Genomic DNA, 27,532 nt, shown 5'->3' on the forward strand with positions numbered 1-27,532 from the left:
AGGCCTGATTATGACCAACTGCCACTTTCACAGAGCACCAGCAAGTATTTATTGAGTAATTAAGCTGACAGAATTTTCCAAATACATCTCTATAAATGTTTGAGTTCCTTGACGGTGAAAAAGTTCTCATTTTAACCAACCTCCTCCCCCAGTACTGCCAAAGAGCATGAGATTCTAAAGGAAATCACACAAATCTATTCTCAATTATGGTAGCAATGCTTCAGTCTCAATTAGTTCCTGCAGGGTTCCTGGAATTGGGGGTGAAGTGGCTCTTGAGAGGTTCCCAGCACTTGTAGTAGTTCTCATCCAAACAATTAGAGGTCTTCAGCCCCCACTTGGTGACGGCCATACTTAGAGAAGACTCAAACATAAATGCCTGTAGAGAATGAGGATGGGGACAAGAAAGAAGAAGTGAGGTGGATAATAAAACACATTTGATTAGTTGTCAAGAGAGACGATATGAGTAGGTAGAATCTTTGAATAATAAATCATGTGTGCTAGCACGGTGGGGAGAAAATCTCAAGCCTTGGGTTCTGGCTCTGGCCCCACTACTTATAAGTGGGTAGTAGTTTGTGCAAGATCCTTAACTTCTCTGACACTCAAGTTTCATTCTGTAAAATGGAACTGGACACGTAAGCATCACATTGTCCTTGTAGCATCATGGAGCTAAATTTGCTAGATCCAAGGGGAGAGGTGGGAGAGTCCTAGGAATATTCTTCTCAGGGGCCTTTACTGTGGCTATGTCCATGTGAGGGAGAACATACTTCCCCTTTTGCAGATGAGGAAACTAAGGTTCAGAGCTGGGAAATGACTGTCTAAGGTGATAGTAGTAAGAAATCATAGAGCTGGGATTTGAATCTTTCTTTTGCAGGACTCTGACCAAGAGATAGGCTGGGAAAAGGAAAAGAAGGAAAAGAGAGAGTGAGGAGGAGGAGATGGGAAGAAGGGAGCAGGAACGGCCGTAGCACTTTTAAAAGCCCTGTCCCAGAAGGTTCTAAATGGTGGATGTTCAGGCAGGTTCCATGTGCAACAGAAAGAATATGCAAGTGCCCTGTGCATCCTAGACATTCCAGCTTCACCTGTTGCTGATTTTCCGACTCACTATGGCTTAAAAAAAAAAAAAGAAAACCCTACAATTCTTATGTGCTCATGTCACTGGAAATTTAAAAAATATACATGGACAAAAGGAAGATAAAAATTCTCTTTGTGCCACAACTCAGAGAACCCATGTTAATGTCTGGTGTCTAATATACATTAACTTCTTTTTGCCTAAAACAATGGAGAGGGACTTCCCTGGTGGTCCAGTGGGTAAGACTCTGCACTCCCAATGCAGGGGGCCTGGGTTTGATCCCTGGTAGGGGAACTAGATCCCGTATGCATGCCACAGCTAAGAGTCTGCATGCTGCTACTAAGAAGTGCGCATGCCGCAACTAAAGATCCCACATGCTGCTATGAAGATCCCACGTGCCGCAATTAAGACCAGGAGCAGCCTAAATAAATAAATAAATAAATAAATAAACAAAATAATAAATAAATACATATTTAAAAAATAAAACAGGGCTTCCCTTGTGGCGCAGTGGTTGAGAATCTGCCTGCTAATGCAGGGGACACGGGTTCGAGCCCTGGTCTGGGAGGATCCCACATGCCGCAGAGCAACTAGGCCTGTGAGCCACAACTACTGAGCCTGCGCGTCTGGAGCTTGTGCTCCGCAACGAGAGGCCGCCATAGTGAGAGGCCCGCGCATCGCGATGAAGAGTGGCCCCCTCTCGCCACACTAGAGAAAGCCCTCACACAGAAACGAAGATGCAATACAGCAAAAATAAATAAATTAATTAAAAAACCCCTACCCCCAACATCTTAAAAATAAATAAATAAATAAAATAAAACAATGGAGTTGATTGTCTCTGCCTGACTTCCCGTGACAAGCTTGCTATGAGGACCAAATAAGATCATATGGAGGTGTTGTGCACGTTATAAAGCACTATTCAGATATAAAGGTCATTATTAAGGCCATAATTATTGTTGTCTCTTTGCTGACTACTTCTTAGGAGCCTTGCTGTCTGACTGGAGTAACAAAACTCCATCCCAGCTGAGCTATGAAGACAGTATTATAAAGTTAATTTATTGCAAAGTGGTATAAGGATAAGGCATATGGATGAGCCTGGATCCAAATTATGTGATGGGAAGTGGTGAGGGAGACCCAGTTAGGTCTAGTAAAGTGTTGGACCCTCCTTTGCCAGGTAGTCTGGGCTCCCCTCCATAGGAGAGCTCCTTCTCACTAGAGCTCCAAGCCCTAGACATTCCCCAAAGTCTTGCTCCTCATAGGAAGAGCCCTGTCCTCTGCCTTCACTGTTGCAAAAGCACTGCTCCCTGGTAACACTATGCAAAGCCAAGTTGGGCACTGAAGGTTACTAAGTGGTAACTCTGGGGTAGCCTGTGAACTTCCAGGAGCTTTCAGAGGTGATAGCTTAAGATTATCAATATTTCATAGAGCTCTCGCACAGAGATGAAGGGGTTCTACAGAAACTCTGCATTTCCCTTGCAAGGGGAAATGGAGCCGAGGTCCAGCAGATGGGACTCGCACCCTGTCCCTGCAGATCAGCTCCATCAGCTATGGTCCTCAAGTTGGAACTGCAAGTAAACTGCGTTGGGCAGAGGGACAGATAAGCTCTCTGATTAGGTAGTTTGCAAGCTGGGCATGGAGTCAGGCAGGTCTGTGCTATCGATTTTAAAGTCAGGTGGCACTGAAGTCATTTGTTTAAAACTTTAAAGCAAATTTACATATGATTTAGCATAAAATTACTCCTTGTGGTCCATAAACTAGAATGCAAAATAAAATGAAATCAAGTGGGCTTCCCTGGTGGCGCAGTGGTTGAGAGTCCGCCTGCCGATGCAGGGGATACGGGTTCGTGCCCCGGTCCTGGAGGATCCCACATGCCGCGGAGCGGCTAGGCCCGTGAGCCATGGTCGCTGAGCCTGCGCGTCTGGAGCCTGTGCTCCGCAACGGGAGAGGCCACAGCAGTGAGAGGCCCGCGTACCGCAAAAAAAAAAAAAAAAAAAAAAAAGAAATCAAGTACCGCAGCCACCTGCAATTGTGTTCAGCCTCAGTGTTTACAGCGTGACACAGGTGGAATACAAAACAGGTTTTAAATTCCATCAGCTTCATCCCATGCCAAAGGAGAGCAAAAGAAAATGAGAAAACAGCTGAGAACTGCTGCTCACAATCTCTGACTATAGTCAGGCAAAGGTTTCCTTGACCCTCTTGGGCTTGAGAAACTAGCTAAAGGTGTATCCCCTATTCCTGTGGCCCTAGAAGATTACTTCAAAAAGCAGGAGAAGACTCTGAGACAGAGCATATCTACAGAGGGCTGCATACAGATAAGGGAAGACGCCTCACATAGTATTAAAAATATCCCCCCTTATATTTGAACAGTGCTGTACAGTCAGCAGGGTTAAATCACAGCCACTGGCTGGGTTGGATGCCCTACCTATTCTACAGATGGAGAAAATGAAGCACAGAGAAGTTAAGTGACTTACTCAAGGCCACACAGGAACCAAGAGCTAGAATTTGAACCCAGGTCTGACTCCAAGTACAATACAAACTCTTTTTACCATACCACATCAGGAGTCTAGTATATACACTGGGGTGTGTGCATACACACATGGGAACATACACATAGACACACACTCTCCTCTCCTGACTCCTTCTTTGTGACTTTGGAAAAATAAAATATAGCCTCTCAGCAAGGTTGGGGACCCCAGAGGCCACCAGAGCCTCACATCTAACTTGCTTACCATGGTGCCATCAGCAATCCTCTCAGGTGCCAGCTTGGCTTTACTGGCCTTCTCAAAGCAGTCGGCATCAGGCCCATGGGGCGTCATTGGGCTGTGAAGGCTGCCTCCCCCTGGCAGGAACCCACCTTGCTTTGCCTCATAGTGACCTTTGATGAGTCCCATGAATTCACTCATGCAGTTCCCTGGGAAGGTTGAAACAGTATTATTTTTATTATCCCAGGCAAGGCCCGAAAACACCAAGACCTCTCAAACATTATTTCCACAGAATGTCAAGAAGATAGGAGAATCTGATAAATTTCATAGAAATAATAAAGGATATAGATAGACAGGAAAACAACTGCAAAACATTCATTAGGGTGGAATTCTTGGTAGGCAAAGCTCTACTCCGTGGCCGTGTGGATTATCTGAGGTCTTAAGTTCCACTGCCTGGATGAAATTATGTTAGATCTAAAGAAAATCAGGGCCCAGACAAGAATTTTAATAATAAGTAACATGCAAATCATAATAAAGAAGGGATGCACTCCATCATCTAGGCTTACAAGCCCCATATAAAAATTATCCTCTTTCTCAGATCTGAATCCCTTCCCAAATAGCCTCACAGTCATACAAGGTATCACCATATTTCTGGTTACCAAATTAGAAAATGGAAGTGGGGTGTGTGTGTGTGTGTGTGTGCGCGCGTTGACGGAAATGTGATGTAATGGAAAGAACCCTGGACTTGGAGGCCATTAACAAATAATAATCTGTGTGAAAAAATCTTATTATCTATGAAAACAAATCCATAAATACTATATATTCTAACAAATATCTTCTATATCTGAATCTAATATCATCTTATTCTTTCATTCTCTAAAATGCTTCTTAGATTCATTCTTTTTCCATTGACATTCTCTTCATAGAATCTGAACATCTTAATATTGGAAGGTACCCCTACTTCTACTCAAAACAGATATATTCTGTATCTCATTCCTGACAGGTTACCTCCTGGGCTCTGCCTGATGCCTCCTGTGAATGCAAGTGCTCTACTCAACAAAGGAACCTATCATAGTACTGAAGACTCTGGGTGTTAGAAAGTGCTCCCAAGTTAAATGGAAATTTGCTTTCATATAAGTTAAGTATACTGGTCCCAGTTGTGCCTCCAGAATCAACAAAATTTGACAAAAATCACCGTGTTTCCACTGTTTCTATCGTATGTTTCTGTTAAAACAAAGCTCTTTATCTAGAGCAAGAATTAAAGAAATATAACACCTGGGTGAAAATCTACCCATCTATCCATCCATCCATCCATTCATCTGTCCATTCCCTACCCTATCCATCTGCCTATCCATCCATCCAGCATATATGGACACTGTGCTAAGTACTGTGATAGAAATGAGTAAGAAACAGCCTCTTTAAAGTTCTTCATAGTCATAGTCATAGTCATAGTCTGTTCCATGAGAGTGCTGAGAGTGCAAATCTTGGACAGAGAAGAGAGATATGGCATTGGCAACCCTTGCAAAGCCAAACATTTGACATGATAAATGCTCCACTCCCTTCCTTACATGTGAATATAGCCAAGTGCCAAAATACTTGTGGAACTGCCTGAGCAGCCCTACCCATTTTGCCCAGAAAACAAAATGCTGCTGCAGGCCCCTGCAGAAAAGGTAAGACCCAGGTCATAGCTCTACTTGTTTCTCCATGAAGCAGAAATAGAGGAAAAGAAGCAACTGTAAGCATAAAGTGTCTATATTTTAAAAACAGTTCTGTTCATGACTTAAATACGCTGTCACACTCCTTGATCTAGTATGTATCCTCAGGGTCACCTTCACGGCTTAATTTTGGGAAGAGAGCAAGACAGAATTCAGCTTTGATCTGAATATGAATTTAGGTAGCAATGATTTGGTGATGACATTTCTACATCATTTTCTGTATTTCAAAGGACACTGGGAAGGTAGACCTTGCCTTTTTGATTAGTGCTGAATCCAGTTGACTAAGGTGCATTAAGATGACTGGAGGGAAAGAAGGCTTGGTAGGGTTGAAGCTGATGCATATGAGATTCCAGGATACATTTGTATTGCATGGTGAGTGATGAATCCCCATTCTTGGAATGTGCTGACATGGAAACTAATGCTATATTTAGTTTTTCATTTCAGGTCATCTCTCTCTGTGTGTGTGTGTGTGTGTGTGTGTGAGTGTTTACGTGATTTTTACTTTTAATTCAAGCCACAACAATCTGAAAAAAATTAAATCCAAGAACTGGAAAAAAAAAAAAAAAAGATGACCTGAGGCGGGCTTCCCTGGTGGCACAGTGGTTAAGGATCCAGGGTTCGAGCCCTGGTCCAGGAAGATCCCACATGCCATGGAGCAACTAAGCCCGTGTGCCACGACTATTGAGCCTGCTCTCTAGAACCCGCGAGCCACAACTACTGAGCCCGCATGCCACAACTACTGAAGCCCGTGCACCTAGAGCCCATGGTCTGCAACAAGAGAAGCCACCACAATGAGAAGCAAGCGCACCACAAGCAAAAGTAGCCCCCGCTCACCGCAACTAGAGAAAGCCCACGTACTGCAACTAGATAAAGCCTGTGTGCATCAACGAAGACCCAATGCAGCCAAAAATAAGTGAATAAATAAATTTATTAAAAAAAAAGATGACTGGAGGCAATATTTCTACAGAAATCATTCTCCACTTCTGTAAAGTCACATCAAAATGGCAAAGATTTTAATTACTGCTAAAGCATTATTTTTAATATCTCTGGTAAAAATAATTTCTAACTCAGGGTTCTGGGGTTTTTCCAACTAACTCAGGGCAACCACACCTCTCTGAGATTTATCTATCCTTGGCCAAATTTATTTGAGAGTCTAAAAAAAATTAGAAGAGGCATTTCACGAGGCCATTTGTTTCAGGCTGTCTGAATTACAAACTAAAATCAAGCAGTGGATTGAGAGCTGTAGCACAGGAGCGAACCTGGGTGGGGAGACAAGCCCCAGGCCAGCATTTCTCAACATGTGGTCTGTAGACCTCCTGCATCAGAATCCCCTGACTTGTTAGTTCAAAACGCAGATTCTGAGGTTCCACCTCAATACCAAGTAATTAAACTCTCTGAGAGTGGACCCAGGGGAAAGTTTTTTTTAAAAGTCATTCTAAGTGGTTTTTATATCCCCTAATGCTCTTAAAGTGTGGTTCCTGGAACAGTTGCATCAGCATCACGAGGGAACTTGGTACAAATGCAAATTCTCCGGTCCTACCCTGGACGTTCTGAAGCAGAAATTCTGAGGGTGGGACCCAGGAATCTGCGTTTTAACAAGCCCTCCAGGTGACACTGAAACATGCTAAAATTTGAAAACCACTACCTCAGGCACAAAGAGCAGCCTCCATATAAGAACTAGGTGAAATAGTGAAGTATCAAGGATTAGTATGTGACGTACAGGCTATAATCCAGAGCAATTCTCTTGCTTTGACAACAGGCTCTCTAGGGGACTAATTTCCAGGAGGAGAACAGTTGGGACCTGTGATGGGCTTGATATTCTTCAGAAAGGACATAGTTTGTTACATCTCTATTCACAAAGTATCTGGTGTCTTTGAAGTGTTAACCAGTTGCATCCTTTTCAGGTGATATCAACTGAGAAAGGTGATGCTGACATTTGACCATGAAGTGACCTTCGTCCATTCTGAGGGCCTTTGTTCTCCACCCTCTACAAATGCCTAAATTGCTCATTTAGTCACTGTTGTATCCTGTTAAAGTGCTGGCATCTGGGTACATATAGAGAGGCGCCTCAGAGACAGAAAGCCCTGAGGTTAACTAAAGACAGGGGTTTGTTTTTTAGAATGTTCCAGCTGACATGCACCTCAGAGTCTTTCCAGAACTCTATGTACAAAAATGCAATCTCCAGGAAGTAGAATTGTGCGTTGACATTTAGGTTGGGTTTATAGCTAGCTACTGCACAATTAAAAATGCCAGCTTCATTAAGTACAGCCATGAGGTACCTTATTCATTCTTGACGATGCATTCACCTATTAAATAAATATTTATTACATGCATATCATGCACTGGGCACTGTGCTAGGCATATCTGTTAGTGCCCATGACTGTCTGGTCCGGCATCAGACTGCTTTCATTAAATCCTGACTCCACCACTTAACTAGCTGTGAGGCCTTGAGCAAGTTACTTAATCCTTCACAGCTCAGTTTCATCTCTGAAAAAAAAAAAAAGCAGCAGGGGTGGAGGCAGATAATGATACTACCTACCTTTCACAAGTGTTATGAGGATTGAATGGGTTAATACTTTTAAAGAACCTTAGAGCCATAGGAAATTGTCAATAAGTGTTTGCAGTAAGTAAAAACAGTATTAATAAAATGAAAAAAATCATAGATTTGGTAAGTTCTGTTCTAGACAACAACTGCTTTGCAGAAACTCCCTCCAGAATAGGATCCATCCCCTCGTGTGGACTGCAATCTGCTTTACCCCTCCAATTATTATTGGAGAAGGCACATTTTATTGGCTCTTGAACCAGACTTAGATAATGAACTTTCCAAAAACAGCAAACTAACCAACAACAGCCCACGGTTCCTCCTCCCTTTACACCTAAAATGTAAAGAAACATCTTGCTTCATCCTTTACCAGCCCTTGTGCCATTCTTCAGGGCCAGAGGAACTGGGCTCTAGGCATTACACAGTTGTTTCCTTCTCCGAGTCAACACGCCACTGCCATCCCCACACAAGTTTGTGGCGTTTAAGTAGCTAAAATTCTTGGGGAGCAGCACTGGGCCTGGGGAGGCAGGCTTTGAACTCCAGCTAGGGCGGGGTGTCCAAAAACATCTCTGGCAGCGTGCCCCGTGGATAATGCTCACCACTCTGCCGTCTCTTTGGTTTTCAAATGTAACTTGGCAAAAGACTTACTGTGGTAATAAGGAGGCCTGAAGGTCTTATCAGCAACTCCCCATCGCGGTGGGAAGATGACAAAATCAGCGATGGCCACTCCGGGGCGGACAGACTTGGCAGTCAATACTGTGAAAATGGATGGGTCCTGTGAAAGAAAGGACAAGGAAAGCCTGAAGACACGAGGAAAGGGAGGTGACTGAACAATGACACATGTCACCCATGCATGAAGGGGTTTTTGAGTGAAACTGTCATTTCTGATCAAACCACAGGCCAGGCTAAGAAGTCTGGGCTTGTCATCAAGGTGTAGTAATCATTCATCTGACTTTCCCCTCTTGCTGTGCTTGAAGCAAAATGAATTAACACCAGCTAAGGAGATTCTGAGCAGATTTTTCACCCTGCTGAGCCCTCATTTCATATAAGTACTACCCTGTGGGTTTGACGACAAGCAGTGCATGCCTCCCAACCTCAGGTCAGAGTGACCAGAGCTGGGATGTGCTGCAGGGAGCTCTTGGCAGAAGGGGTGCTCAGAGTAAGGTGGAAATAGAAATAAAATAATATCCAAGGGTTGGTATAGATGTAGGATGTGCATCTCTTTGAAGGAATCACAGAGATTCCAGATGGTATCCTCATTGCTTTCTTACCCTTGTTTGACTCTCAGGTCTAAAATGCATCACTCGTCTGGGTGGTGGTAGTGTAGGGGAAAAGGGAATAGGTGGGGGGGGGACAATATTATGATTTATCAAGAACTGTAGAATCCTTCGGTGGAAAGACTGAGATTCAACTTAATGGCAATCAATGATCATGTTTGTTTTCAGATGCCACATGAGGGTCTGGGATTCAAAGATGATTGAGCACTACTCCTTGCCCTTTAGCATCATTAGTGGTGGTGGTGGGTGTGTGTGAGGGGGACTGAAGGAGTAATAAAACAAGTGCATGAATAATGAATCACAGCAAGGTGCCAAGGGCAATCTAGCTTTACAAATAGAGAGCCAAGGGGGTACAGAGTGCCTATATCTACTGAGAGGATCAGGGAAGGCTTCAAAGAGGAGGTGGCATTTGAGGTAGGACCTGAAGAATGAAAGGAGAAAGAAAGAAAAAGAGAGGGAAGGAGGGAGGGAAGGAGGAAGGAAGGAAGGAAGGAAGGAGGGAAGAAAGGAAGGAGGGAAGGAAGGAAGGAAGGAGGGAGGGAAGGAAAAAAGGAGGGAGGGAAGGAAGGAAAGAAGGTAGGAAGGGAAGGAAAGGAAGGAAAAGGCAAAAAGGCATTTTAAGCACAGAAAACAGGAAAGATCAAAATGCACAGAGATTTTGTTTAGAGGCAAGAGAGCTAAAGCCCAGAGTGCACTGGCAAAAGGGAGAGGGGCAAGAGGTGGTACTGGGAAATGAGCCCAGGGCCAGATGGCGAAGACCATCAGATACCATGCTTCAGAGCTCAGGCTTAATCCTAAACCACAGGGAGCCTGCAAAGGTTTTCTAATGCTGTGATAGAATGATCAGGTCTGAATTTTGGGAAAACAACTATAGCAGCAGTACAGAGGAGATTGGGCATGTGTAAATGCAAGTCAAAAAACGCTTTATGCCGTGAAAATGAACACTTCTTCATCTGTCATGAGAAATGACCTGAAACTGTTAAAGAAAAGGTAGCGAAGCTCAAGTAAAGCTCTATCAGTGTCTCAGGATCCTTTTTCTTGCTGCTTTGGGCATGATGCCTCATTTTCTTTTCCCTTTTGATTTCATTAAGTGTTGCTGCTCTTCAGAAGGGTAGTTTTGGGCCCCTAGAGGTAAGCTGAACTGGCGCAGAGTAATCTTTCTGTCTCTGGTTCTCTGGTTTCTGCTCTAATTACTCCTCCAGCTTGTGGGTTAAGTTAATCTATTATGCAAAGTGAACTTTCCCCCAGGATCTCAGAAGTAGCACTTTATCAAGAATGTGGGGCCTTGGGGGCCTGCACTGTAGGCTGGGGATCTATTTGTGGTCCCCTGATTGACTGAAAAATATGACTGAGTTCATAATCTAGAATTTCTTTGGTTTAAATTCAAGCACTGAACGTTATGAGTAACTTTAGAAGAGGGCTGTCTGTTCCATCATGGCTAAAAAGAGCCGGGAGTGGAGGCACTGGAGTGGGCAGCCAGAGCAAGCAGACTCTTGGTATTTATGAGCAGGACAGAGAACTTTCCAAATCCAGAAATGTTCCTTCCTCACCGCTCCATCACTAACATTAGCACTGGTTTTCTTTTGGGGATATATTTTCCAGGAAGAAACCAAGTTTTTAGCCATGTAGGAGAGTTCCTGTGAATACTCTGTAGAGAACCGAGCTGTATTGCAGGGTGAGTGCTGAGCGTCTAGCCTGGATCGCCCTCTAGCTATGTTATTTACCCCTTCACTGAAGCCTTGCAGCAGATGATTCAAATTCTCGTCAGCACAGTGACAAATGACTAAATCTCGGGCTTCCAAGGGTGACACTGGTAGTGTTAAATCTGTGAATGTCAGGGGTCTACTGTGGACCCCTCCCACCTATGGGTGTCCTCTCCCCGCGGCCCCTCCGTGGGCCAGACTTACTGCGTGGTCAAAGGCCACTGAGTTGATGACCATGAAGTTCTCCAAGTTGTACTTGTAAGGCGTATAATTCCCATGCCAGGCCACAACATTGAACGGGGAGACATCCTGATTAACAACAACAAAAAAAAAGGCAGGAAAGGGTGATTTTAGCATGTAATGCTTTTGTAGCTATGATTCCTCGGTTTGTACTTGGCATTACTGTCTGTCTTTTGATTTGATTCTGTTCTCATCATTTAATAATACCATCTTTCGGAAAAATATCACCCTGAATCATCTTGTGGTTGCTTCACATTCTCTCAAACTGTCCTCACTATGCCGCTAACCCTAGTCTTCCAGTTCATAAGCTGCAGCTGCTTCTGATCACATGTGCAGCACAAGCACAGCACATGCTCCAAGCAGTGCCTTTTCAACAATTTTAACACAATTGTGAGAATCTGTGGATGCCAGCAATTCTTTGACAATCTGGGCCACCGTCTGGGTTTCCCAGTGCTGAGGGCAGGCACTTGGCTGTGACTGCTCTCCAGCTAACTGCTGCCCAGAGGAGATTCTGGTATATTCAGTGCCTGGGTTGGTGAGTGCAGGAAGGCTAGAAGGTCTCTAAGAGTTCCAGCCCCAGGGACTTGAGATTTCAGAGCAATCCTAAGGTGATGCTTCTTGGGTCTGCCCTGGGGTGAGAGAGGATCAGTGTTCTGTTACAGGAAGGTAGTTAGGCTAGGGAGTCCAGGTGATACAGTCCATGTAGGTCAGCCTCCCAGGGCACAGATCATGGCAGAGATGGGAGAATGGATCAGTGGGGGCTCACACAGAGAATAACCCACACAGAGTCCATTTGGAAAGTGGAAACCCATGGAGCTGCTGGCTACCTCTAGAATGGTGATCCTCTATCAAATCTATGTCAAATATAATACAGGGAATAGTCATTTAAAAATGAATGTGAATGGCATAATTTCGTTCCTTTTTATGGCTGAGTAGTATTCCATTGTATATGTGTACCACATCTTCTTTATTGCCATTTGCAGAGATGTGGATGGACCTAGAGACTATCATACAGAGTGAAGTAAGTCAGAAAGAGGAAAAAAATCATATATTAACACATATATGTGGAATTTAGAACAATGGTACAGATGAACCTATTTGCAAAGCAGAAATAGAGACAGTGTAGAGAACAAACATATGGACACCAAGGGATGGGGGGTGGGATGGACTGGGAGATTGGGATTGACGTATGTACACTACTATGTACAAAGTAGATGGCTGGTGAGTGCCTACTGTATAGCACAGGAAAAAAAAAAGAATGTGATTTCCATACTGCATCTCCAGAGGTCATCATTTTTGCCAGGCTGGAGTAGTAGCTCAGCACTTACATTTTAAACAAACTTTCCTGAGAATTTCTGATGCAAGTGGTCTCTGAACCACATTTTAGGAAATCCTGATCCAGAGAATATGAGGGTGACTATGTGTCAATGAGTGTGACAATGAACCCTCATGAGTTAATTTTAAACGCCAAACAGGTTGATCTCTGCTGGTTAGCATACCTTCTAGATGCTGTCCAAAGAAAATAACATGCCTTAGCAAAATATAAGCGATAAGTTAAATGGGCAAAAATAAAGCAAATGAATAATGGTAAACAGAAGAGATCTTTGGATTATTTTTACTGTATGGTTACTTTATTCTACTATATTATATATCCAGTATATGAAGTAATATTGTATTATATTATAGATTATATATTGTTATTTTTATGATTATCTATGCCTTTGCTTATCTCCTGAGTTTACCAGGCTGGTGCTATAAACGAAGTCAAACTAACTGAGTTCTGCTTGTTTTCTATCAATTGTTGCTTGTATTTGAAAATATGGTGACCACTGTTGAATATAAGTCTTAGATGAACTGCTATTAACTCATTTCCCTTTTCAGAACATATTGCCCCGCCCGCCTGTATATTATGTTTCCCCCACCATTTATAGAGACCTAGATATTGCGGGGTTTTTATTGCTTGATAAATAGAAAGAGCATGCCCTTTGGAGTCAGAAAGATATGGGTTTGAATGCTGATTCTGTCATTTACTGTGACATTTGGTAAGTTATCACCACATGGCCTGTTTTCATGACTACAAATAAGGCAAGTAGCACCTTATTTGTAGTATCTTAGTGATGTGGTAAAGATGAAATAATATATGTAAATACTTAATACTAGCCTTGGCAATCAGAAGGTGCTTAATAACTATTCATTCCTTCCCCTGCCTACAAACCCGCTTACTTTACCTGTTTGGCAGCAAACATCTTGCCCTGGTATTTATTAATCACAGTGTAACCACCTGGCACTTGGTGATCTTCATACCAGGCAACAGGTATCAAGAAATCACGAGGATTGGCCAAGCCATTGGCTCCTAGAACATAATGACCCAAAAGTCTTTTAGACACTTCTGAAATCACATAAGAAAGATGCCCACTGTTGCACAAAGAGAAAGGGCTTTCTTCCACGTCAAAAGCTACTCCACAATTTGCTTTCATTGTTCAAAGGCTCATTGGAATCCCAGTCTGGTGACTTTTAAGGAGGACCCAAGGAATTTGGTCAGAAAAAAATCATGAAAATATCATCATCATCATCACCAGCATTATGTCCTAAAGTTGTAGAGTGAATATGGTTTATAAACATTTTACATGCATTATCTCATCACTACAGGGGAGGGAAGGGGGGGAGAGGGAGGGACTAGAAAAGAGGAAAGGGAAGATATGCTGGAATACTAGATCTTTTTTTCCAAGAAAACTCTGATGACTCTAGAACTCATCTACAGTCCTTGAGAAAGAAAAGGTTACATACTGTAGCCCCAGGCATGCCTCTGCTCCTCAGACAGAACTCAGAATCAACCCAAGCCTGAAAAACTGCTCTGCAGCCTGACAAGCTGTCTGCCACTGAGGGAGACAGTATTTGGGACTTGCCTGCTTACCTTTGCTTTGTGAGTGTTCCCTCCAGAGAGAAAAAAATAAATCAAAAATGAAAAACCTAAGTGCAAAAACATAATTTAACTCCGAGAGGAGAGACCTGGGGAGTGATTTATCATTTCCAGCTCCTGGGGTTCAAAAAAAAAATGTCCCCAGCTGGTTAGTAAATTATATATTTTTTCCGGAGGGTACATGTTCCATGGAACCCAGAGGCTCTGCTGGCTCTGGAGCAGCAGGAAGCCAGAGCAAAGTGGGAAGAGCGGGTGGAGAGCAGGATAACAGATGGTCCACCATGGCTCCACTGCCTCTCTGCTGCCTCTCACCTTCCTCTGACTATTTAGATCCCCCAGGGGAGTGACCAGAAGGCACATGCTGGCCTGTCCCTGGTTTGCTCTAAAAAAAATCTGTTGACAAGGAAAGGGAAGAGCTGGGGGCTGTGGCCACCACCTTCAGCAAACATGCCAAAGATGGAACCAAGGGCCAATTTTCCCAACCACTCCTTTCACTCCCAGGGATGTTTTGAGAACAACCCCTCCTACCACCTTCACTTCTCTCCTGCTCTCCTGCCTCCAGCTTGCCAGAAGAATTGGGGGTGGGGGACCTTGTTTCACTTTTGAAAGTTTTAATCTGCCTCGTGGAGGCTGTGGTTTCTAGCTCCTTCACAGTACTGAGTGAGGTATGTTTTTTGACTCTCAAGTGTGTAGATTTTTTGGAGGATGCTCAGTAGGAATGTGAGGTTCATAGATAGACTGTATGTCTTTCAGTCCGTTTCCCCTTTCCATAGCCACATAGCCCCTACCATTGTTATGGCTTTTCCCATTTTATTGTCTACATACAAGCCACTCATTTAAGAACATGATCTTCCTTCTATCTACAAAACCCATTCCCACTTGTACACTTTTTCTTAAGCTCATCTCTTTCCTCTTTATTTTCCCTCAACTTTCCATCAAGGATTAGTCAAATCTTATCTTTACTATGAAGCTGTTACTGGAGACTTGGCCTACAGTAACCCAGACTTCTACATCCTCTAGGGTATACTCTGTATAACCTGAAATCTAGTACATATTGTTTTGCTCTCCAATGGTCTGTATACTATTCTAGAGAGAGATTTACCATGGGTTGGCTTGGATCGTTTTCTGTTATGCGTGTATGTGATGGGAAGAAGCTTTTTCTATCCTTAATGTGGTTCCTGTCATTACGCTCAGCACAACATGGGAGCCAAGACAAGCTGATGGACTGGTGCACTGACCAGCTAATTAATGAAGCTGTCATCTCATCAGATGGGTCAGCTATGCCACCTGGAGCCCCTGAACTTAGAAGTCTGAGATAAGAAGTCTGCGATTGCTCAGGGAGCTCTAGTATGTTCTGAAATTCCCAACTACACTTGGTCTAGGGAAGAAGTTGTCTAGAGAGGAAAGTTGAAGTTTGAGTGAGATAAAGAGGGGAGATGGATGTTTAACTTTCATGCAATTATCTGTGTCTTATATTTCAAGTCAGGCTTAGAAGCTTGCATTGAAGATTTACCAATCGGTCCCAGGTCAGGCAACTCAAAGTGGACGCCGTAGACCTCCAGGATGTAGCCCCTGGTCTCCTCGAAGACATCTATGCTGAATCGCATTCCTCTCTGGAACAGAAGTAAACACTGGTGTGCTCTCCCAAATTATACCTGTAGTTATAAAGAAGCTGCCCAAGAGCCATAGTCAGCCTCACTTGCACAAGTAATTTTCTGTAGCCTGTTGAACTATGTTGGAGAGGTGACTAGCTCAAAGAGGAGGTAGAAAGAAAAATTTAACTTCTAATCACATCTGTGACCCAAACCAATTCTAGGGTACTTTCTCACTGGGTTCATAGATAACAGTGCCCTGATTTAGCCAAATTTTAAAGAAATCCATCTTCACTGCTTTCCACCCCCACCAGGGCCTTATCCAGAGTGTGTGTAAATATTTAGGAAAGTGAATTGACAATGTTCTTTGCTTTGTGATTGTGTGCTATTTTAAAACAAAGGAGGGGGCTTCCCTGGTGGCGCAGTGGTTAAGAATCCACCTGCCAATGCAGGGGACATGGGTTTGAGCCCTGGTCTGGGAAGATCCCACAGGCTGCAGAGCAACTAAGCCTATGCGCCACAACTACTGAGCCTGCGCTCTAGAGCCCATGAGCCACAACTACTGAGCCTGTGTGCCACAACTACTGAAGCCCGTGTGCCTAGAGCCTGTCCTCCGCAACAAGAGAAGCCACCGCAATGAGAAGCCCACGCACCGCAATGAAGAGTAACTCCCACTCGTCACAACTAGAGAAAGCCCGCACGCAGCAATGAAGACCCAACACAGCCAAACTAACTAGCTAACTAACTAACTAACTAAACTAACTAACTAAATAAATAAATAAAATAAATTTGAAAAAAAATAAAACAAAGTAGGCACACAAGTCTAGTTACCCTTCTGCACAGGGAGCCTTCTGTATAACTCAAACTCCCTCCCCATTGCCCAGACATGACAGAGAAATTTTAGAGTTGGAAATAGCAGCAGTTGCATCATCAGATTGCTCCCAAATTAGGGAGAAGCAGGGAGAGGGGGACACATCACCAACCTGAATGACGCATATCTCGTTGGGCTGAACAAGCATCTTGCCAAACTCCGTGTAAATGAGAAGTTTCCCTTTCTGGGGAACTAACAAAAAAGACAGGGTGGCAGTGAGTAGCTCTTTTCATGTGAGAATGACTTCATGAAGGGTAAAAGGCTTAAGGGCTGCATTTGCTTTTTCATTCCAAGTGAAAAGTACTTTATTGAGTTTTATGGGAGAATATGATGGAATTGACAACTTAGGTTAGCTATTTAACTATCTAGAAAAACATGAATGGAAAAATTGACTCTGCTTTTTTCTTCTTTTCTTTGGTTGCCAGGTAAGGAGCTTGTATTTGCACAATTCTGTGGCTTGACCAGAAAAAGCAGAAGAAATAGGATGGAAAAAGACCCATTTCTGATAGTTCCAGCAGAATGCTGGCATTTGCATGTCTACTGTCTACATCAAAATGTTCACTCCAGAATATCAGTACTAAAACCATCAAAGAGGAATGGGAAGACCAGAGAAATCCCTACTAGACTTTCTATCCTGATGGTCTCATGAAAATTTGTATTTATATTGCAGATATCAATGACAGATGGTCTTTTCTTGGGTGATTGTGAAGGCAAATAGAGTTATCTTAACAAGTTAATCACATGTTGGTATTACTCTTCATTTCTTTTCAGCTGCCCAGATCTCCCAGATCAGAAAGGCCCAGAAGAAATGAGCAAAGACAGGGAGACCAGGAAATAGAGTAGGGGCTTGGGGGTACACAAAGAATCTTTTCCAGACCTCCAGTTGCCTTTACACCTCAGTCTGTAGACTGCACTAAATAAGACAGATTGAAAAGAAAGTCATATGTATACAATTAAAAAGTAGCTTATGACTAGGGATCAATTACCAATGAAAGGGTCTGAAATCTTCAAAACTTACCAATCAAGAAGTCTCCATCTGAACTGTAAAAGCATCTGAAACATATAGAATAATTCCTATGATTTTCAGTTTTAACACTGCCCAGGCAAATTAATTCACTGCACAAATTATTGCTCAGTACCTGGTATGTGCCAGGCTTAGTGCTGGGTGTAAAATGATGAGCAAAATGACCCCATCTCTGCCCTCATGGAGCCTTAGAGTCTAGTAGAAAGTCAGACAGCAATCCAACAATTACAGAACCATATCATCATAAACTGTAATGGCACTGTGACTGTCACGTTCAGGGGACTGAAAGAATAATGAACCTGATCTAGTCTGAGGAGGCAGCCAAGGCTTCCCTGAAGGGGGAATGTCTGACCTGAGATCTGAAGAAATCATCTAGGCAAGGGCTTGGGGATGGGATGGGGGTGGGGTGGGGAGAACATTCCAGGCAGAAGGAACAGCACAGGTACCTGCTCTGAGGCAGGAAGGCACATGGCAGGTAGAAAGAACTGAATGAAGGCTAATGTAGCTCAGGTAGACAGACAGGAGGAGCCTGATATGACGCTGGACTCCGAGGGACATCTCCAGTGCCTTGTCATAGGGCCGTGATCTTGGCCCTGATTCATGGCTCAGAGAAGTTAAATGACTTGTCCTAGGTTGCTCAGCCAGGAAGAATGGATTGGGCTTTGGACACAGCAGTCTGGTTCCAAAGGTAGTGTGCAAAACTGCTATGATATTCTGCTTCCCAAAGAAAAGGCAAAAATGACTTTTATGTAAGTGTTTCTGATTGAAAAAAAAATCTAATATGTAAGATCATTTATTTAGGATCTTTAAGCTTACGTAAAGTTATTAGCTGAAGCCAAAGTCTGCCACCAACAGGTAGCCCTAATGGCTGCTCATATAGTATGACTTTGGACTCAAGAACGGCCCTGGGGAACCTTAGAAGTTAAGGATATTCTGACTCAAACCTGATTAAAGTCAAGGTTTGAGTCAGAATACTTAGACTATTCCTGCTTTCAGTGCTCCATTGTCCCTTTTCTATTTGCATTGTTATGTGACATTCTTATTTATGCCACAGAAGTCAGTCAAGATAGAAATGCTCATTTATTCTCATTATTTTAAAATGTATATCAAGATTGCTCTGGGGTAAAAAAAAAAAAAAGTAACAAAAACAACAAACCAGCCTTCACCCTCTCGTCAGTAGCTCTTGGGGAAGGGGGCTCTCGTGCCATAGCTCTGAGCCACTTACCTGTTCCCCATGGAGGTGTTGCAGAGGAAAATGTGGACAGCAAGCCCATTGTTAGACCTGATGTCTCCAGCTCCACACAAGGTGTGCAGGCCCTGAGAGAGACCCGCATGAGAGGGAAAGGTGAATGAGGCCAGCCCTCCCACTGGTCCCTGAGTCATGAGGCAAATTCTACTAGGGTCTTCCCTTTGGGACGAGGCTGCCTCTGGGGAACCTGGAATTTACTGACTTATGTTTTGTAGATGGTGGTTCACCCTCATTGCCAGGCATGGCCCTAGATCTGGATTGTCTTAATGGCTCCATCAGAGTTGACCTTACAGAGCATCAATTCATTACCTGGCATTTTATCAGTTTGGTGCTTAAGATCAACCTGAAGGAGAGTTTCCTTTGGAGGTGAGATCAGGCCTCTAGGAGGCTTGGGGAGGAAAGTTGCAGCACTAAGGGCCAATTAATGCCCCTCAAATATACATTACCATGTGGGTAGCCCTCTGCTTATGAATAGGGTCAGCCCTAATCTTTCCAGAACAGGGAAGAGGAAAGTATTCTGACCAACTGTAATCCTCTCTGCTAATAACCCACAGTCCCAAAGACTTTAACACATGGGCCTTCCCGAAAGGAGGGAGCTCTGTTCCTTCAGATATCTATAATTCACCCAGAGTGAGGGATTTCTTTTTATATTTTAACTCAATTTGCAAGTCTCGGGCCTATTTAGATGGGCCCACACAGGGCTTGGAGCACTTAATATGATAAAGAATTCAACATGGAACAAACAATTTGGCCTAAGGCTGGGCACCTGGACTCTCCTTAAGTAAGCTATGAGCTGAGCTTGGTGTACAGAACCCTCCCCTGGCTTCTTTGAGCCCCACCTCCTTATAGCTCCCAGCCTCTCCCCTATATATGCTTTGTTCTGAGCACAGGTGTTCCAATACTCCCAGCACCTATAACTACCAAGCAGAACTTCTGATCAGCATTGTGCTAACTAGAGTCGCCACCCTGAGTCAATGCTATTCTAGCCCAGGGATCCATTTTGGGGAGTTCATGAAATTGGATGGGGAAAAAAATTATATATGTATTTCACTAATCTCTGACTGAAATTTATCATTTCCTTCAATTAACGTGAATGTAAGCAACAAACCACAGCAGTTTTAGAAGTGCCTGTCACCTTGTACTGATAGAAACCATTGATGCTTTTATATCACATTATAGTTGTTACAGATATCCCAAAATATCATTTATGCTCATACTTTTAATAACCATAGTTGTTAGATCTTTTCATAGATCTTGTGATTTAGTGCATTAAGAAGGTAGCATATATATTACTATAAACCAAACCAAATTTGCTATTTTAATATTTTTATCACTGTATTTCAATATAATTGGCTTCTTTGTAATTTTATGTAATCTATTTTATGCATTTAAAAACACAGGCTTAAAAAAATAAAATAATAAATAAAATAAAAACACAGGCTTCCAGACTTTCAAAGGAGTCCATGGAACAAAAAGGCTCAGAACCCGTGTTCTAGCCAGGAACAAAGAGATGTGAAGTAGGTAAATGCCCAATTTCCATTGGCTGTTTGGAGATGTTGTAAATAGCTCACAAGTGCCCTTTGGTGTCAGTGGCCATATAGTGCCTGTACGTAAGACATCCCTCTGCCAGCCCCAAAAGCAGAGGCAGGTGGTGCTATGTCTGCTGCCTGCCTCCAAGGCTGCTTCTGCTTGGCATCCAGCCTGCAAATGGCTGGATCACTCACCACAGAAGAGAGTGGTGGGCAGGTGTGGATAGTATTGACTTAACTTACACTCACGAAGTCCACTTTCTTCTGAGAGGCTTTTGGAATCTCAAATGGTTTCCATCTCAGCTGGAAAAGAAATACACACAGAGAAAAATTATTTCACAAGGGGAAACCATAGACTTTCTCAATAAATAGCATGAAAAAGGACAGCTGCTCACTCTGTGAGGCTCTGACTACTTGTGATTTTGTTATTTTCAATTTAATAATTATCCATCATTTCCTTAAAGGGGCTCAGTTGGGTTCTGTGTGTGTATGCAGGGTGTATGTTTGTGTTGTGTGTGAATGTTTAACCTATATGTATATATATTGTCTTCATTCCTTAGCATTTTAAATTACAAAAATAAAAAATCATTGCTTCCTAGTTCAGAAGCTATTTCTTTTAACATTTTGCTCTGGCACATCAGTGAGTTTTGACTGATGCTGCTTTTTATGCTATTTATAATCAGCTCCCTTTCCTGGTGTGCCAGCCTCTCTGTGTGGGCTCCTGACACTGCAGGGGAAGGCTCTACTTCTTACTTCCAGCCCTTGGAGTTTTGAATTACTTCTTTAAGAGAAAGAAAAAGCATCCAGCTGAGATTGGATTTGGTAAATGCAGTACCAGGTTCAGTTTCTTCACTAAACCCCATGTTTGTCCCCAGGCTGCTGGCCGGTTCAGTTTAAATCACAACAATCTTTAATTTAATAATGAAATGATCTAAGCAAGTAGGAAATGAAATCAGCAGGTCTGAGCCCTACTAGAAGTGTCAGCCCAGCACTTATTAATCAACTTGGCCACGGGCTTGACCCAGGCAGTCTGGCAGCTGATAAACCCAGCAGCCTCAGGACATCTCATGGAGCGACTTGCACCCCAAGGGCTGGCTCCCCTGGCTCTAGTGCCTGGTCAAGGCAGGCGCTCCGGTGGGTCATGGGGCTCAGCTCATTCTGTAGTCCAGAGAGGCAGCTGGGTGGGAAAGGAAGCAGCACATGGAAAAGGCAGCGCTGGGATGATCCTGCTTCTCTGATGTACACTGTCAGGCAGCAGCCTTTATTTCTTAAAAGCAAAGCAGGATTATCACATTCTGGGACTACTTTAAAAGAATGTAAGACGTTGACTTGAAAAACATTGTTGAAATCATGCTTCAGAAAGAAGGAAAAGGTTTAGGACTAATTCCACTGGGGATGATATTTCCTGGGGGAGTGGGGGGAACCTGAGACCAAGGATTTAGGAAAGGGTTTCTCAACTCTGGCACTATTGACGTTTTGTGTCAGACAATTCTTTGTTGCAGGGGCTGTCCTTTGCACTGCAGGATGTTTAGCAGCCTCCCTGACCTCTACTCACGGGATGCTGATAGCACTCCCCCAAGTTGTAACAGCCAAAAACATCTCCAGACATTGTCAGATGTCACCTGGGGGACATATATTCCCTGGTTGAGCACCATTGACCTAGGAGGATATTTCCCTGACATCAGCCAGGGCCACAGCTAAGCACTGCTGGCCTTTTGAAGGGGGTTTTGGTTTACCATGAACCATTACCTGTTGCTTCCCTGTTTAGTAGCAGCACAGAGTTTGTACACCCAGGAAGATTGTCTGGAAGATAATACTACTTAGAATCTTGGTTCTAAGAGGAGTCATCATTCTAGATTTCCCAATGGAAGGGATTTAAGTATCCGATCAATAGTTACCTGGGCAACCTTTTAGATCTATCCAGAGATTCTAAAACCTGGCAAGCCATGAGAATCACCCAGAGAGTCTTTGAGACCCCAAAACAAATTAAATCAGAATCTTAATTTTGATTGAGAAGGTAGGGCCCAGGCATCAGTATTTTATAAAAGCTCTGTCTTATAAAAAAACTTTAATGTGAAGCTATGGTTTAAGAATCAGCACACCCAACCCAGAGAGCCTGTGATTTTTGTATTGCTGTTCATGTTCATGTTCAGAAAAGTCCACTTAGTCAACCAACCAATCAGTCAATCAACTAAATTGTTGTATCTAGGGCCAGTTACCAAATAGCAAGGATGTTTAAATAATACAAGTCTAAGGCTTTCCAAACCTAAGGGAAAAAGAAGAGCAAGAAAAGAGAGAGAAGAAAGAAAAAAAGAGAAATAAACAAAAGGGAGGAAGTAAGCAAGAGAGAATCCCAGTAATAGGAAAGCACTACCTGGTTTGTTGCACCGAGCCTGAAACTGAGCAGGACCCTGCAGGGCCCTCCCAGGTGTCCCCTGTTTCTTGCTTGTAGAAAAAAAAAAAAAGGCTTTAATTTGCTAGGCCTTCTCTGAGTTCCAAAGAGCAGGCTCAATCATTTAATAGGAAGAGAGAGTCACAGGACTCCTGGTTCCTCCTTAAGGGATATACATATCTGTATCTGATGCATATCTTTGAGTTGTCCTGCAGAAATTAAGACCCCTACCCAGTGGAAGATGGTGACTATATGCTGACAACAAGCACTTAGACCCCAGACTGGTTGGAACCAGAAGGCTGAGATTCCAGAGACATCACTGTGTTACCTCACCACCAACCAATCAGAAGAAAGTCACACACCCTGCAGTCCTCACCCCAAATTTTGCCTTTAAAAACTCTTCCCCGGAAATCATCATGGAGTTTGGCCCTTTTGAGCATGAGCCACCTTTTCTCCTTTTTGGCCCTTGCAATAAATCTTTCTCTGCTCCAAACTCTGACATCTCATTTTATTTAGCCTCACTGTGCGTCAGGTACATGAACTTGGGTTTGACAGCAAGACAGCACCTTTGTAGGTCTTCCTGAAATGAAAAATACCTGTTGTGGGTAGAAATAAAGTCCTGGCCCCTAGAGAAGACGTTGGTACATTTTGAGTAGGAAAGACTGAACCAGAGAGGCCAATGGGTTGGTTTGGTTAGGTTTTTGCTGGTCAGTTTTTCAAAGTCTTCTGTAGCACATCAGTCATGAGGAGAGGAGAGAGAGCCTGGAGTGGAAGGTGGAAGGGCACCTACATGATGATGTAGGTAACATGCCTTCAATAGGGCCCACATCCTGGATGAGGCGGTGGTCTTGAAGAACCTTCTCTAATGCAAAAGGTGATGCCCTTCAGATGATGGATATGGTATAGGGAAAGGAGTAATTTATCTGCTGAGTCTGATGGGAGAGGATTGTGCAGGACCTATACTCAGCATATCATGAACAATAATAAAGACCCCAAGGTAGTTCTGATAAACCCAGTACCCACAAGAAGAAGCCAGCTTTGAGTCTTCAGGTAAAAGATTTGGGTCAAGAGTTTTGGTGCAATATCATGTTGAAAGTAGGGAGGGGAATTTGAGGAGAGGATAAACAGGAAGAGGCTATGGAGTGGAGAGTGGAAACATCTCCTGCTAAAGCCAGATGTTCAGACTAACTGCATGCTATGGAGCAGTAACCCTCTGATCCAAGGCCAGCCCAAGGGGACTGTGCACTGGGCTGAGCCAGGAGGCCTGGGTTCTGCTGCTGCCTCTGTTCCTATTTACTCTGTGACTTCTGGCAAGTCACTGGATGCTTATTAACTGATTTCATTCTATAATTTTTTAACAGTTAATTTTGTTTATATTATATATTATTGCTAAAGAAACTCCCACACAGAATTCAATTATTAACATTTCAAAAACAATGAAATCAGTTGAAGTACCCAATACAATGTCTTGACTATAGTGGATATTAATATATTTGTATTGAATGATTGAATGAATGAACAAATATAAGACACTGAGAACATTGCTAATATCTCAACAAGACTAAAGCAAATTTGTGAGACTTTTGGAAGTCAAAATGACATTCAGGCAATAGCTAGTAAATTGAAAAATGTTTCTAGAAGTCCTGAGATTGTTTCTAAAATATAAGTCAGTTCTTTATACATGTGAAAACCCCTAAGTTCTTCCATATCCTTTCTGATTTTCTCTCCAGTTGTTCTATCAACTGTTGAGAGAGAGGTGTTGATGTTTCCAACTTTAATTGTGGATTAACTCTGTTTCTCCTTTCAGTTCTATCATTGCTTCACATATTTTGCAGCTTTGGTCCGCAAATTCTATTGGAAGATAAACTCTTACTTACTAGAAGTGAGATGGTCAAAAATAATTTGGAAAGCATCTTCAACAGAGGCTAAAGTTAGAATTAAAAATTCTTTAAGGTTACCAAAGGAGTAGGAGAATCAGTGGCAATATTTAATGATCAGGATTTGAAATTCATGCTCAGGGATGTAAATGAAACCAAAGAATTGGACTCAGTAATTCCAAAGTCAGAAGATTGCGAGGTGTACTGGATGATCTGAGTATCACCTTCAACACTACATGAGATTCCCTCCAAAGCTGCCTTGGACTCAACTAGATTGGATGAGTTGGATACTCTCAACAACACTGGTAGGCTAGAGGTAGACATATCATTAGAAGTTGATAACATCTATCCCAGATTTTGGAAGTAACTTGTAGATGCTTTTGTGATCATAATATGCAAACAGTTGTTAGCAGCAGCTATGGCTAGGAGAGGTCCAGGGTAATGCACTACAGTGAGTTTCAGCCCAGACTAGGGAAGATGGGACAGGGGGATAAAATAAAACAGTGGCTCATTAAATTCTTCAGCAAATCTAGAATTTGAGGAAAAAGGCAACATAATTTATGTGGAGAGAAATCAGGCTTTGAACGACTCTTTGGCGGTCTTAGAGGTAATAGGTAAGAGCACAGGTAAGGAAGATTCAAATCACTGTACTTTGTTTAGACTTTTAAAAGTCTTTCATGAGAAGACAAAAAAGATGAGCCAGCATAGTATTTAGATGACATTTTTTCATGGATAGAAACCTGGATTCCTATTTGACCTTGCCCTTGAGGGTAAAGCTAAAGGCTTTATATCCATTATTCAGCACCCAGAGCATGAAACATAGTAGTCACTCAATAAATATTTGTTGGATGACATTTAATTCTCACAACAACCCTCTAAGGCTCCCATAATTATTATCTCTATTTTAGAGTGACAAGACTAATGGTTTAGAGCAGTTAAGTTTTCTTTACTAAGAACTGATACCAACAATTTCTCAGCCTCCCTTAGCAACCTAAACCCTGAGCCCTTTAATCTCAGCCTGTCTTGATCTGCTTTCCAAACCATTCATGATCTCCATGGCTCCCAGGCTTTGCCTCCTTTTAATGGTCTTGTACTTGGTCTTCTAATCTGGGCCCTTATCTACTGCTCCTCAGGTGCTGAGTTGCCTTGGCCCAGTCTGACTCCTGGACCCAAATCCTGCTAAGGTCCTTCAAAGTCAGCATTCTTGTCCAATCCCTATATATTAACTCATTCAAATGATTTATTGTACCACTCCTTGTGCCAGGTTTTGTGCTAGGTACCAGAGGTGAACATGACAGTCTCTGCCCTCAGGGAACAAGAAGACCCTGCAAGTATGGGCAATTCATGATTGAAAAACAAGGAAATGGATAAATGGAAGTGACTTTGGAAGAGAAATATAAGCAGGAATGTTCCCTCAGGAATAATTCCTGGTACAGGGCATATTTAACATTCTTACACACGAGCAATAAGAGACACACACAATAAAACAATCTGGTTTGCATACAGCTTCAACATCTTTCCAAGCAGTGAAATGCAAGTTGATGGAGATGTACTTAAAAAGACCCAGCAAACTGTCCAAAAGGGCTGAACAGGGCAATGTGCACTGCGGTGTTGGCAAGCGCCAGTGAATGCATTTAGAGAAATGTAATCTAGTCTATTTATAGGATGATGGGATCTGAGCTATCAGGGAGTTACTTCAGCAAATACTTGTGATTCTACCGTTTGGAAGAAGGCATGTGCTGGACATTGCAGGTTATATGAAAATGATGGAGACATAGATCCTACTCTCAAATACTCTGAGAAATATTGAAAGAGTTCAGTGAAGAAGGTGGTATTTAAGATGAGTCTCAAATTATGGGTGGCATTTGGGTGGGTGGATACATGTGAGGGAAGAAGAAAAAATTCTAAGTAGATGAAAGAGCATAAAGCACCCAGGCAAGAAAATTTAGAGTATTGTCCTGGAATGGCGAAGGTTCCAGTGTGGCTGATGGGTAGAGGACATGGAAGAGAGAGAAGGGCTTGAAAGATACAATAAAAATCACCTGTCATGGGAGCCTGCACTTGAATGGCTGGGCAGTGGGAGGGAGAGGTAATGGCAGGATTTAAATATTTTTGAATGATAATTTAGTAAGTTGAGTCTGGCAGCAATGTGTGGGATAGGGTGGGAAGACACATAGATCAGTTAGGAAGCCATTTTAACAGTCCTGGTAAGAGGAAAAGAGGTCCAAACCAGGGGTGTGAAGAAAAGGAAGGAGAATACAGATACTAGAGACATCTAGGGAGCAAATGCTCCAGCAGTGTTTCTTAAAGTGTGGTCCAGAGCCAATCTGAATGGAAATCATCTAGAGAGACTCCTGTGCATCATCCCAGACCTACTGAATTAGAATCTCTGGGTGGGGAGTCTGGGGAATCTACATTTTCAACAAGTCACCCCGGTAACTTTTACGTAGATGGGAATCACCATTCTATAGACATGGCACCTAATTCAATGTAAAGAGGGAAAGAAGTTCTCAAAGATGACTCTAAGGATTGGCTGAGCAGTGGAGGGGAGGGGTAATAGCAGGTTGAGTGTGAAAGAATGGTTGTGTCATTAACAGACCTAGAGAAGCCAGAGAGAGAGGAAAGTTTGGATGGGACTATGATGTCTTCAGTATGGATCCTGTTGAGTTGGGACATACACATGGCAATGTCCCCTGTGGGGTTTGAAGTTGGTGGGGAGATTTGTAAAACATATTGCAGAGAGGTAATAGTTAATGTCATAGGAACAAATGATGTTCATTAGATTTTAAAAAGTAAAACATGGGAGATGTGGAAGATGGCGAGAGGGAGAAGA

The 27,532-nt window shown here is 42.8% G+C and overlaps 1 protein-coding gene across 1 annotated transcript in view; it reads right to left on the minus strand.

Moving 5' to 3' along the window:
* Positions 1-226: 226 nt before the first annotated feature.
* The window catches only part of HGD (homogentisate 1,2-dioxygenase), a 45,604-nt gene continuing 18,298 nt past the window's right edge, over positions 227-27,532 (minus strand). Inside the window, exons 5-14 of the mRNA XM_060099908.1 lie at positions 20,674-20,733; positions 18,878-18,969; positions 17,647-17,681; positions 16,741-16,820; positions 15,679-15,778; positions 13,474-13,598; positions 11,210-11,314; positions 8,674-8,800; positions 3,796-3,977; positions 227-376 (exon numbers count right to left, since the gene is read on the minus strand). Of these exons, the coding sequence (XP_059955891.1) occupies positions 227-376; positions 3,796-3,977; positions 8,674-8,800; positions 11,210-11,314; positions 13,474-13,598; positions 15,679-15,778; positions 16,741-16,820; positions 17,647-17,681; positions 18,878-18,969; positions 20,674-20,733 (1,056 nt within the window). The remainder of the gene's footprint in view (positions 377-3,795; positions 3,978-8,673; positions 8,801-11,209; positions 11,315-13,473; positions 13,599-15,678; positions 15,779-16,740; positions 16,821-17,646; positions 17,682-18,877; positions 18,970-20,673; positions 20,734-27,532) is intronic.

The sequence above is a fragment of the Mesoplodon densirostris genome, chromosome 5 (assembly GCF_025265405.1).
Source record: "Mesoplodon densirostris isolate mMesDen1 chromosome 5, mMesDen1 primary haplotype, whole genome shotgun sequence".
Taxonomy (NCBI): Eukaryota; Metazoa; Chordata; class Mammalia; order Artiodactyla; family Ziphiidae; genus Mesoplodon; species Mesoplodon densirostris.